Raw genomic sequence first — 14,398 nt, 5'->3', positions numbered from 1 at the left:
ACCAGTATTTAAGCTCAGAGAGCTGGCTGTGATGTGTAATGTTTCTTTGAAGGTATAATGTGTGTAATACAAGACACTGCTGACTCTCTGAGAAGGTTTGGTGTTCAAATACTGGTGCACGGGCACTCACAGCATGTGTACATATGTCGTTGAAAAACAGTAATACGATTTACCAGAAGCATTTTTGCTAATGTAAGTACATTGGAAAAATGCTTCTATTTAAAAAAGTAAAAACACCCATGCACATTTATATTTTGCTTTTCTATCCTTTAAAGGGACACTCAATCAAAATTAAACTTTCATTATTCACATAGAGCATGCCATTTTAAACAACTTTCTAATTTACTTCCATTAACTAAATGTGCACAGTCTTTTTATATTTAAACTTTTTGAGTCACCAGCTCCTACTGAGCATGTGCAAGAATAAGTGTGTATGCATTTGTGAATGGCTGTCATATGGTACGTGTATGCATTTGTGATTGGCTGATGGCTGTCACATGGTACAGGGGGAGTGGAAAAAGACAACTTTTAGAATAGTCAGAAAAAACTACGCATTTGAAGTTCAGACTAAGTGCTATTGCATTGTCTTGTTATCTTGCATTTGTTGATTATGCAAATCTACTGTGTTGACTGGTCCTTTAACGTTTAACACACAAAACAATGGAGATAACTTCCAGGGTGCCTTTTATGTTTAAATATTTTTTATTGTATTTGTGAGTATAAGATAACATGAAACAGCAAAAACAGTAAAAATAACATCCTTCCCTCCTCTCTTCTCCACCATAGAGTCTGGGGAGCAATATTACATTATTGTCCCACATTTGAACTTATGTTCTCCCGATTACAGTTCCAAATTTGATCTGTTCTCAATTGTAGATGTTGCAAAATTTGTATTTTGATCTGTTGGTAATGAGACCCATTCTGTTAGTCTCCCAGGGTGCCGTTTAAAGGGACTGTTAACCCTAAATCTTTCTCCCCTTTAATTTGTTATCAATAATCCATTTTATCTGCTGGTGTGTATTAAATTGTTTACAAATACCTCCTTTATACTTTATATTGACATCTGAAGAAGCTGATTTTGCCTATGGTATCACTATACTGAAAGTTTCTATACTTAAAAGGGACATTAAATAGATGCTAGATAGAATGAGGCATTCAAAGAAAAGATTAGTCTGAGAATAATATCTAGATGTAATTTTTTAAAGTTTCACTAGCTGTTTAAATATTGACATTTTCAGGAATCCACCTGAATGCAGCGTAGGCAAACAAAGCATTGAAAAAAAGAAAAAAAAAATCACGCAACTGCCGGCATGAAACAACGAAAAAACACGTAACCGCCCGCAAGAATTAAAAAAAAAAAAACCTAACCGCCCGCACAAAGTATAACAAAAAATATAACAAAAAAAACTTACCCCCTGCACGAAGTATTAACAAACACTGAAACTGCAACATCGCAAAATAATAAAGCAATTAACCCATAATCAAAAAATAACATAATTCAAATATTAACCCCTAAACTGGCAAACCCCATCGCAATAAACCTAATTAACCCCTAAACCGCCAACCCCATCACAATAAACCTATTAACTCCTAAACCGCCAACCCCCCACAATGCAAATAACTAAATTACTAAGCCCCCTAACCTAACACCCCCTAAATTAACCCCAATACTAAATTACACTTAAATAAAACCTAACATTAAATTACAAAAAAAATAATCTAAAATTACAAAAAATAAAAAAATCGAAAATTACAGAAAAAAATAAACAAAATTATCAAAAATAAAAAAAATTAAAACTAATCCCTATGAAAATAAAAAAGCCCCCCAAAATAAAAACACCCCCTAATCTAAACTAAACTACCAATAGCCCTTAAGAGGGCCTTTTGTAGGGCATTGCCCTAAGTTAAACAGCTCTTTTACATTTAAAAAATACTAAGTCCCCCCTAACAGTAACAAACACTGAAACTGCAACATCGCAAAATAATAAAGCAATTAACCCATAATCAAAAAATAACATAATTCAAATATTAACCCCTAAACTGGCAAACCCCATCGCAATAAACCTAATTAACCCCTAAACCGCCAACCCCATCACAATAAACCTATTAACTCCTAAACCGCCAACCCCCCACAATGCAAATAACTAAATTACTAAGCCCCCTAACCTAACACCCCCTAAATTAACCCCAATACTAAATTACACTTAAATAAAACCTAACATTAAATTACAAAAAAAATAATCTAAAATTACAAAAAATAAAAAAATCGAAAATTACAGAAAAAAATAAACAAAATTATCAAAAATAAAAAAAATTAAAACTAATCCCTATGAAAATAAAAAAGCCCCCCAAAATAAAAACACCCCCTAATCTAAACTAAACTACCAATAGCCCTTAAGAGGGCCTTTTGTAGGGCATTGCCCTAAGTTAAACAGCTCTTTTACATTTAAAAAATACTAAGTCCCCCCTAACAGTAAAAAAAACCCACCCACCAAATCCCCCAAAATGAAAAAAACCTAACACTAACAAAAAACTAAACTACCCATTGCCCCTAAAGGGGCATTTGTGTGGGCAGTCAGCTCTTTTACAGCCCATTAAATCCCTAATCTTAAATAAAAAAATCCTAAAACTAAGCCCCAAATAGGTACTCACCGTTCTTCAAGTCCGGCGGAGAAGGTCTACTTCTAGGCGGCTCCATCATCTTCTATCTTCATCCGGAGTGAAGGTGGGAGCTGTCTTCCCTGATACACGGATCCTCAGAGGCGGTCCTCATCAGCGTGGAGGCTCCTTTTCATGCAATCGTCCGTGGCACACTAAAGATTGAATGCAAGATGATGGAGCTGCCTGGAAGAAGACCTTCACCACCGGACTTCAGGAACGGTGAGTACCTATTTGGGACTTAATTTTAGGATTTTTTTTTTTTAAAGATTAGGGATTTAACGGGCTGTAAAAGAGCTGATTGCCATTTTAAGGGCAATGTCCATACAAATGCCCCTTTAGCTTAAGTTTTTTTTTATTTTGGGGAGGATTGGTTGGGTGAGGGGTTTTATTGTTAGGGGGTAATTGGTATTTTTTAACTTAACTGTTTAACTTAAAGGCTCTTTTAAGGGTTATTGGTAGTTTAGTATTAGATTAGGGGGGTTTATTGGGGTATTAGTTTAGATTTAATTTTTTATTTTGGATAGCTTTGTTTATTTTTCTTCTGTAATATTACTTTTTTTTTTTTAACTTTAGCTTTGAGGGGTTTGTATTTTGTATTAATATAAGGGTGTTAATTATGCAAAATTGGGGAATGGGTAATAAAGGGATTATCTATCTTTTTAAAAAATAAAAATTCTGGAATCGATTTTTCCTTTAAGTACAGGCTATAAAAAAGATGTGTAAACATTGCCAGGGGAAGAAACTACACTCTCAGTGGGAGGTAGGAGAGAGATAAGAAATACAATTTTAATTTTCAATTGTTCTCTCTAAGTCTTGGGCTTTGGTATACAGAGATAATATTAAGACATTAACAATAAGGAAATCTGATCTCCCTGCAAGCTCAACTCATTTTAATGGCTTGCGGTTTCAAAGAACAAAACCAGCTAATTCATACACACAACTAAACCTAAAGAAGCAATTTCTCATACATTTTTTTTTAAATGAGCTTTATTAAACTGTTTGACGATACAAAATGTTTTGCAATGCAATCAACAATAAAGATTATTACATCTATAATGTCATCCAGTATTGTCCATAATATGTATAGCTTGTGAGTTCTTGATAAAACTTATAACGTGCTCTTTTCGTGAGTCCAGTTGAGTTCAAGATCTCATATTCAAGTAAGCTCAAGAGTTTTTTTTGTTTTTTGTTTTCTTATTTCTGAATTAAACAACGTAAACAACAAATTTGTACAAACATTCTTTGTCTTAACTTCATATAAACATTACATAAGTGAGTATCTCCATTTATCCTCCAGTAGGTTTAGCATGAATAACAATTGAAGAAGGAGGATGTTATTTCTATCCAGTAAAATAAGGGGGTAATGGGAGGGAAAAAAAACAACAACATTCTCTCTCTCCTCACATCAGTTTGTGCTGTCTACGTTTGAGTTTTACATCTAGGACTTATGCGAGGTCCCCTTTCCAAATTTGTAACATGTACTCGTGGATCTCGGCTCTCCCATCTCGTAAATATCTATATCTTTCTAATTGCAAAATCCAATCCACCTGTGATTTCCATTTCTCAACTGTCGGGACTTTGGTTGTCTTCCAGTTTTTGGGTATTAACATTTTTGCGCTATTCAGCATCAAAAAGAGTAGATTTAGTTTACTCCTGTCCTTAAACTTAGGGAGTCCATAAAATAATAATGTTCAGCCTGGTGCCCATGGTCCCAAGGATCCTCAATCAGTATTCTTTTAGATTGTCGCAATGAGATCCATTTTAGAGCGTATGGAGGGTGGATGTTGTCGCTCCTATTTAGTAAGAGTCTGTATGTTAGCGTGATTATGTGCTTAGGGAGCATATTCAAAAGGCATAGTTTTTCAAATGTTTTGAGATCCCTAAGGAGTTTAGTTTTTTGGGTGTGAGTGTCCAGATAGTGTTTTAATTGAGCATAGGAAAATCATGTGATGAGTGTATCTGTGGTTTGTAAATCAGTGAGGGTTTTCAGTTTATTTCTTGTTGTGATATGATATATGGTTGACTGTCTCATGTGCTCAATAGCTTGTTGGTGTGGGCTTGGGATGTTTGTTGGTAACTCTGGATTTCCGATAAAAGGTGTCAGTGGTGAGTAGTCAGATGATATATGTGGGTGTATAGCTAATATTTTATGTCATTGATGGTAGAATTCAGTGAGAATTGGGTAATTGCTTATTATTGTGGGTCTAGATTTTGTGGGTAACCAGCTCAGAGTCCCCAAATTAACAACATTAAGAATATCTCTAGATATTTGAATCCATAATTTGTCTGGTGAATTCCTGCACCATTCAACTTGATGCTGTAGGGTGATAGCTTTTTTGTATAAGTCTAAGTTCGGTAAACCCAGTCCCCCTCTCTCTTGGTGAGATATAGTGTGTTTCTGTTTACTCTAGGTCTAGTATTTCCCCATATGAATTTGTCTATTGCTGCTTGAAGCTTTTTGATAAAGGCAGGGTGTAAAGGAATTGGGAGTGTTTGTAAATTGTACAAGGAGGAGTATATTCATTTTTATCACTACAATGCTCCCCAACCAGGAGATGTTTTTTGTTTTCCATGAAGATAGATCTCTTATAATAGTATCTAATAAGGGCGTGTAGTTTGCCTCAAATAGCTCAGTCAGAGAGGGTGTCAGAAATATACCTAGATACTTTAGTTTTTGTATTTTTAAGGGACAGTCTCTTAGGGCTTGATTTAATTCCGTGGATGGTGTGGAAATGTTCAATAGTTCCGATTTGCTCAAATTTAATTGAAAGTTAGAGACTTGTTTATACTCTGCAAATTCCTTAAGGGTGTGCGGTAATGATATAGTAGGGGAGGATAGGGTCAGGAGAATGTCGCCTGCATACATAGTGAGTTTATATTCCTTCTCTCCCACTGTTATTCCAGAGATAAGAGTTTTATTTCTAATTTTCTGAGCTAAGACCTCAACAGAAAAGGCAAAAAGTAGTGGTGATAAAGGGCACCCCTGTCTCGTTCGGTTTTGAATTTGAAATGGTTTTGATAGAATCCCATTGACCTTTATCTGTGCTGAAGGCTGTGTATATAAAGAGAAGACATTGTTAATAAATTTAGCGCCAAATTGCATGCGAGACAGAGTGGCCCTGAGAAAATCCCAATCCACCCTGTCAAAAGCCTTCTCCGCGTCAGTTGAAATGAGCAACATGGGAATCCGTTTGGTTTTTGCATTACAATGAGTTCGATAGTTTTTATTGTGTTGTCCTGGGCTTCACGTCCGGGCACAAAGCCCACTTGATCTGGTGAGATCAATTTAGGTAGGAGATTGTTTAAGCAATTGGCCAAGATTTTTGCAAATATTTTCACATCTACATTTAGAAGTGAGATAGGCCTAAAATGTTCTGGTTTATTAGTTTTTTTTTCCCTGGTGTGGGTAATACTGTGATATGGGCTGTTAACATTGAGCGTGGAAAGCCGTTGGTGCTCTCTAAAGTGTTGAATGGGTTTGCTAGCTGTGGTGCTATAATTGGGAAATATTTTTTATAATATTTGATGCTAAAGCCGTCTGGGCCAGGGGCTTTTTTTCGCAGATAACCAGGAAGGGCATTCAGGGTTACTGACTCTGGTATTCCCCTAATTCGGATGTTGTTGCGTCTATTCCTGTTGTCTAAATCTTCAACTTTTTCCATCAAGTAGAATAAAGCATCATCATGCTCTTGTAGTGTATGTGTGACTTTTTTTTAACAGTGCCTGCTATCTCTGCCTGTTTTTCTTCTATATTGTATACTTTCTGCGTTACAGATACAATATCTTTTTTCAAATCTCCAAAAAGCAGACGCACTTCAATTAATACAGCTTGGGTGTCATCCTTTGAAGCAAGTTGTTTAAGGTCAGCTTTAGTAGCCATCTCTGTCTCTAAGCTAGGGACCTCATGGATTTGTGCAGAAGTCTGTTGTGTAGTGGTAGCCGTATGTTCCTCCATGCCATTACCTGTGGTTTCAGGCATTTTGAGATATTGGGCTAGAGCAGATGGCCTAAGGGGCTTGTCCATCTTGGGATTTCTTCTCTGTGACATATCTGTGTTGCGGCAGGGTGAAAAAATATGGGCTGGGACAGCCAAGATAACCCTGCACTGGTTTGAATAGCAGTACTCCTTTTGTTATATAGAGTAAAGGGTATTGCATTAAGCTCTTAACAGCTGGAAAGTCCTTTATATGCAGAGCAGAATTTGGGAAATTATCTTGGTCCTTTCGTGCACATCAGGCTTTCATAGACCTTACAAATATATGTTTATTTGTGTTAACACGCAGTTTAGCCTGCTAAGGTGCAATCAAGTGCGTGTAAAAAGACAATGTTACCTCTGGTTTCTCAGTTAAGATTATGCCCCCAGAAATGCATGTGCTACTGACCTTCTAATATTAGCCCTAATTGCAAGCATGTATCTAATGTTGGGCTTCAAATCATCAGGCTTTTATTTATTTTTTATTTTATTTTTATTTTATTTTTAATTTATTTTTTACCCCTTAACCCAAGGCCTGTTACCTTTTTCTGGTGCCTTGGTAAGGATTGTGCACTCCGCTTCACTGTCCTTATGTGTTGGGATTCTGTTCGAAACCAGACGCAGCCCTTGTTGCGGGAGACCCGGTCAGTGCACTGATCTTTCCTGTATGTGACCTGCACCAGGCCGCATCCACACTAGCAATGGCGGACGCAGCTGTGCTATGTGAGGAACCGAGAACCGGGTGCTTTGTTGTTCCCAGAAGTGCAGGCGTTATCGAGCGCGATGTTCCAAATGATACCGGCGCCAGGCTTCTGTCACAGGGTTTCTCCCGATGCTAGCGGAGCAGTAATTGATCCGGGTTGACCGCAGAGCGGTCTGAGGTAAATGTTCTTTAGCCGGTAAGGAATTAAGAGTGATACCTTACGGGAGGTATTGGAGTGTATCTCACTGATAATAGAGGTTCAGGTATGTTAATTAAATGCGGTGGCCACCTAGTTTTATGTTCAGAATGCTCTGAGGCCTAGGAGCTAAACTAATGTGTGGCCATTATCCAGCGTGGCCAAGCTCCGCCCCCATTTCTCATACATTTTATACTCTGCAGCTGGTAAAATAAGTAATTGGAAACCCATAAAGGGAAAACAATTTTACAGCGCATTGTCCCTTTACGTTTGGCTCATATCTATGCACCTCCCACAGACAAAAATATTATCATGTAAACATACCATGGACTGTTGCTCACATCAAAATAATGAAGAAAAAATCTAAACAAACAAAATATATTTTCCAATGATAATTTTTGCCTATTAAGAATGTAGCATTTGGACTGAGACATGATGAGAGTTATTCTGTGGAAAGAGACAAGACACAGCTTTTGTTATTTTTCATGAATCCTATCTCTGTAAGTTGGCACAAACTAAATACCCAGCAGTTGTGAAGAACCTGGGTTGTGGATTACTGCCATTTGCTGTCACAGCGTGAGATGAAATCCCTGTTTTCAGCTAGAACTGTGACAGAAAATGAAAATGACTGTTGAATTATGTAAATCCTCTCCAGTCTCAATATGTAAAATTGACATTAAATGTTCTCAATACAGATTTTTACTGACTGATCTACATCAGCATTTTCCTGTTGTACATTTGTCTTCATATAAATAACTAAATAAATACATACATAATAAATAGCCAACAGTTATGGAACCTTTGTGTAGAACAAATTATATGAGGTAAAACAGAAGCATACTGTAGGCTAAAATGTAAATAAAGGGTAAGCTACTGTCTAGTCTGTACATTGTGGGACAAGGGTTTATTTATCTTGCAACCATCCCTGCATTTTCTTTTAGGGTGGCAAAGAACTATAAATTATTGACACACTAAACAAAATAAATAAATAGAAAACTATCCAAATCATATGTAATCCTATATCACACTTTATTTCCCCCCCCCAAATTGGAGAGATCAAGCTCATTTATGTGAACAAGATCCACGGAATAAAAGAAGAACTTACTGACGAGTATTACATCATCCTAATACTAACACTCTACATTTTCTATTTATACGATGATTTGTACATCTCAGAGCCTCTCTCTGATTGGCAACTCCCTTAATTTTGCTCTTGCACATTATACTTGTAAAGATCTCAAATAAGGCAGGCAGATACTTTACCCTTGGCAGATAGAGCATTGTATTTATAAGAGTGCTTGGCTATGGGAGTATTGAGTAAGTGCATAGAAGGGTACTTACAGTAAATTCCCCTGTGACAGCATCAAATCCAACGTGGATTGTGTGCTCAAAATCTGAAGGGAGCGAGATCTCTGGGCGTTCCTTTTCTTTCTTCTTATTGGCTGGAGACAAACAATAGCAGTTAACAACCAGTTAACACAATAAGGCGGTAAAGAACAATAATTGTTATGATGGAACAATGTGAGAAGGTTCAGATTGATTGTGTTATGAATGATACTGGTAAAGAGAAAAAGAGTGAGTGCATTTTGTGGGCAGAAAGGGAATTGGGAATTGAGGCCTATGATTGTAAAGCAAAACAAGGAGCCCCAGAAGTTATGCTCTCATGAGAGGAGATGATGGTATCAGTGTCAACGTTTTCTGGAAGCAAATATATTGAGTCAATTAAAAAGACAGTAGTTAATATTACTACATTTGCAGGGTTTTGCTATTAGTTAAATTGATATTAAAGTGACAGTAAAGTCAAAATTAAACTTTTATGATTTGGATAGAATGTGTAATTTTAAACAACTTTCCAATTTACTTGTGTTATCAAATGTGCTTGGTTCTCTTGGTATCTTTTATTAAAGAGTAAAACTAGGTAGGTCAGTGTTTTTCCCATGTTAGATTTGAAACGTTTTTGAAGTATGCGGCAAAGTCAAAAAGTGTTGTCCTGGGTTTATGAAGTCCCTTAAGCTATGAAATTCGATAGGTGAAAAATGGACCATAAATGTGTCATTAAGTATCAAGAATTTGTGATCAGTAAAACAGGACTTGCACATGCTAGGTATAATGGCAATAATGTGAAAAGTGCTGCCGATAAACAATGAAAATGGCTAATTATGATAACGCTGTTCTGATAATGATTATCAAATGATAGATTATAATCAATGCCTAAGAAAATCATGCATAGGTTTGAATGTTGTCTTTGATGTGGCCAATTAGGAAGAGATATACATGAGCTCTTACACATGTCAAGAGTTTGGCATTTCATGGAATCTATTCCAGACTTTCTGGTGACAGTGGAAACACTACAGTTTTCTGAGCAAAATTACTGGAAAAGCAGGCAAAATGGTGAAAGTATATTGCAAATTTTTTTATTATTATTATTATTTATGCAAAATTTAACATTCTACGATGAGTGTAATGTTGGGTTTTAATGTCCTTTTAAAATGAGAAAATTAGAAAAAAATCTTCATTTTTATGTTTACAGGTTTTTGCTATAGCAATACCCCCAAAACCGCGTTCGAGAAAAACCAAGTCAACAAGCGTAAATTATTAATTTGTTTCTGCTTTAAACCTGTTTTCATAATTTTTGTATTCTCTTAGAAAATGCTTTCACACCCTAAGGATTTTGTCTACAATCATCTGGACAAGTTTCAATAGAGAAGCAATAACGGCTGCATGTCAGGATTTTTCATTGCTCCAGAAGTGTCTCCTGCACACTAAAAGGATTTGCATGTGATTTGTAAACTCGCTGAAGATTTCTCTACAGCAGCAAGATATTTCCAAACTAGTAGGATGATAAATGGAACATGTTAATAACAAATGCCTAATGTTCTTCAGCTATACATATTAAAACATAAATTATGCTTACCTGATCATTTCATTTCCATCTGTGGGAGTTGAGTTCACTGCTTCATTCATTACTTGTGGGAATTAAGAACCTGGCCACCAGGAGGAGGCAAAGACACCCCAGCCAAAGGCTTAAATACCTCCCCCACTCCCCTCATCCCCCAGTAATTCTGCCAAGAGAACAAGGCACAGTAGGAGAAATATCAGGGTATAAATGGTGCCAGAAGAATAAGATAAAATTTAGGTTTCGCCCACCAGAGTCAAAAGCGGGGGCAGTGGACTCTCCTCCCACAGATGGAAATGAAATTATCAGGTAAGCATAATTTATGTTTTCCATCTTAATGGGAGGAGAGTCCACTGCTTAATTAATTACTTGTGGGAATGAATACCCAAGATCTAGAGGACACTGAATGAACAAAACGGGAGAGTAAAAAGAGGCGGACCCTATACTGAGGGCACCACAGCCTGCAGAACCTCTCCCGCCGAAGCAAAAACATCAAATTTATAAAATTTTGCAAAAGTATGTAAGGAAGACCAAGTGGCCGCCTTACAAATCTGCTCCATAGAAGCCTTATTCGTAAAGGCTCAAGAAGAGGCCACAGCTCTAGTCGAGTGAGCCGTAATCCTCTGAGGAGGCTTGTGTCCCGCTGTCTCATACGCCAGACGGATCATACTCCTCAACCAAAATTATAAAGAAGCAGCAGAGGCCCTTTGCCCCCTGCGCTTCCCTGAATACACAACAAATAAAGACGAGGTCTGTCTGAACTCCTTCGTGGTCTGAAGATAAAACTTCAACGCCCGAACCACGTCCAACTTATGAAGTAACCTCTCCTTTGAAGAAGAAGGGTTAGGACACAAAGAAGGAACTACTATTTCCTGATTGATGTTACGACTCAACACCACCTTGGGAAGGAATCCCAATCCAGTGTGAAGAACAGCCTTATCAGCATGAAAAACCAAGTAGGGAGGCTCATATTGCAAGGCCGCCAGCTCTGAGACTCTGCATGCCGATGCAATAGCCAGTAAAAATAGGACTTTCCATGAAAGAACCTTGATGTCAAGGGCATGCATAGGCTCAAACGGAGCCCTCTGCAAAACCTTAAGAACCAAGTTTAAGCTTCAAGGAGGAGCCGGATTTCTAATTACAGGCCTGATCCTAACCAGAGCCTGTACAAAGGACTGAATGTCAGGAAGATCCACAAGCTTCTTATGCAACAGTACAGATAAAGCCGAGATCTGTCCCCTAAGGGAACTGGCGCCAAGACCCTTATCCCGACCATCCTGGAGAAAAGTAAAAATCCTGGATACCTTGACCTTATGCCAGGGATATCCTTGTTCCTCACACCAGGACAAGTAGGTCCTCCACACCTTGTGGTAGATGCGTCGAGTGACTACCTTCCTGGCCTGAACAAGAGTGTCAATCACTCTTTCCGAAAATCCTCTCTTGGCTAAGACTAGTCGTTCAATCTCCACGCAGTCAGCCTCGAGATTTTGATGTAGAAAAGGACCTTGAACCAACAGATCCCTCCGACAAGGTAACCTCCACAGAGGAGATCACAACATCCTCACCAGATCCGCAAACTACATCCTCCTCGGCTACGACGGGGCAATCAGAATAGCTGAAGCCTGCTCCTGCTTGATGTAGGCCACTAAACGAGGAAGAAGAGGTAACGGTGGAAATATGTAAATTAGATTGAAGTCCCAGGGTATCGCCAAGGCATCTATCAGTTCTCACTGTGGATCCCTGGATCGTGACCCATATCTGGGTAGCTTGCTATTGAGTCTGGACAACATGAGGTCTATCTCCGGTGCCCCCCATCTGTTACAGATCGCTGCGAACATCTCGGGGTGGAGAGACCATTCCCCTGGATGAAACGTCTGTCTGCTCAGAAAGTCCGCTTCCCAGTTGTCCACACCCAGAATGTGGATCGCTGAGAGAGAACAATTGTGAGTCTCTGCCCATTCCAGAATCTGAGATACTTCCCTCATGGCTACGGAGCTTCTCGTCCCCCTCCTGGTGGTTTATGTAAGCCACCGAGGTAATGTTGTCCGATTGGAATCTGATGAATCGGGACAAACCCAGAAGGAGCCAAGCCCTCAGAGTGTTGAATATCGCTTGAAGTTCCAAAATATTTATAGGTAGACTCGACTCCTCTCGAGTCCATCTGCCCTGTGCCCTTCTGGCACCCCAAACAGCTACCCATCCTGATAGACTTGCATCCGTGGTCACGTTCTCCCAGGATGGTCTCAAAAAGGATGTCCCCTGTGACAAGTGCCCCGGTCAGGTCCACCAAGATAGGGACTCCCTCCCTGGTCGGGTCCACCAAGATAGGGACTCCCTCACCGGTCTATCCAGAGATATCTGTTGGGACAGATCTGAATGATCGCCGTTCCATTGTCTCAACATGCACAGCTGAAGAGGTTCTGAGATGGAACCTGGGGAATGGGATGATATCTATGCTGGATACCATGAGCCCGATCACCTCCATACACCTGGACACAGATATCCTGGAGGATGTCTGAAGAGCTAGACAGTTGGACGCAAGCTTGCAACGTCTTTGATCTGTCAAGAATATCTTCATGGCTGAAGAATCTATTATCGTACCCAGGAATTCCACCCTGTTGCTGGGGACCAATGAACTCTTCCCTTCATTTATCTTCCACCTGTGGGACCAAAGGAGGAGAGTTCTTGAGTGATCCTCCGCAAGACTGTAGGACGGAGCCTGGACCAGGATATCGTCCAGATAAGGTGCCACTGCAATCCCTCTGGCTCTCGCTACTGTGAGAAGAGCTTCCAGAACCTTTGTAAAGACTCTTGGGGCGGTCGCCAGACCAAACAGAAGTGCCACAAACTGGAAGTGCTAGTCCAGGAAAGCGAATCTTAGAAACCTGAAGTGATCCTTGTGGATTGGAACATGAAGGTAAGCGTCCTTCAGGTCTATATTCGTCATTAATTGCCCTTCTTGAACCAGGGGCAAAATTGATCTTTAACTGACAAAAACTTGTTTAGGGCCTTTAGGTCCAGAATTGGACGAAACGTGCCCTCCTTCTTTGGGACCACGAAAAGGTTTGAATAATACCCCAGACCTCTTTCTGCCAGAGGAACTGGGACGATTACCCTGAGAGATGAGAGATCCCTCACACACCCCAGGAAGGCGCCTCTCTTTTTTGGTCTTGAAGATAGGTTTGACAGGAGGAATCTGCCCCCGGGCAGATATGACTTGAAACCTATCCTGTAACCCTGGGCTACGACCTCCAGAACCCAAGGGTCTATAACATCTCTTCTCCAGGCCTCTGCAAAAAGAGATAGTCTGCCCCCTACCTGATCCAAGGACAGATTGGCGGCTGCCCCTTCATGCCGACTTTGACTCAGTGGGCTTCTTGTTCTGCTTGGACTTGTTCCAAGAGTTAGCTGGTTTTTAAGATCCCTTGGATTGCTCAGACTTTGCGGCAGGCTGCTGGCGCTAAGACGTGTCTGCACGAAAGGGCCGAAAAGTAGATCCCTTAGGTTTGGCCTTCTTATCCTGAGGCAAGAAGGCACCCTTGGCACCCGTGACCGTAGATATGATAGAATCCAGGCCCGGACCAAACAAAACTTTCCCCTTGAATGGGAGAGAAAGTAAGTGAAACTTGGGAGTCATGTCAGCAAATCACGACTTTAGCCACAGAGCCCTTTGGGCTAAAACAGAAAAACCTAATGTTTTAGCATTCAGGCGAATGATCTGCATGTTAGCATCACAATTGAATGAATGCGCTACCCTTAAGGCCTTGTTTCGTTCCAGAATCTCATTGAGGGGTGTCTCCACCTCGACCATTGCTGATAGAGCATCACACCAGTAGATAGCTGCACCAGCCACCGCAGCGACAGCCGATGCCGGTTGGAAAACGAACCCTGTGAGTTGGAACATCTTTCGCAACATGGACTCCATTTTTTTTATCCATGGGTTCCTTGAAAGAGGAGCTATCTTCTAGT

General features: G+C 39.6%; 1 protein-coding gene across 4 annotated transcripts in view; it reads right to left on the bottom strand.

Annotated features, from left to right (window-relative positions):
- PAK3 (p21 (RAC1) activated kinase 3) overlaps positions 1–14,398 on the bottom strand; it is a 511,889-nt gene that overhangs the window by 87,386 nt on the left and 410,105 nt on the right. For all 4 annotated transcript variants that reach the window (XM_053699311.1, XM_053699309.1, XM_053699312.1 and 1 more), the window contains exon 3: positions 8,875–8,975. In XM_053699311.1, the coding sequence (XP_053555286.1) occupies positions 8,875–8,975 (101 nt within the window). The remainder of the gene's footprint in view (positions 1–8,874; positions 8,976–14,398) is intronic.

This window comes from Bombina bombina, chromosome 1, assembly GCF_027579735.1.
Source record: "Bombina bombina isolate aBomBom1 chromosome 1, aBomBom1.pri, whole genome shotgun sequence".
NCBI classification, from domain to species: Eukaryota; Metazoa; Chordata; class Amphibia; order Anura; family Bombinatoridae; genus Bombina; species Bombina bombina.
The sequence above is the reverse complement of the archived record's forward strand: the minus strand, read 5'-3'. Positions and strand labels throughout refer to the sequence as shown.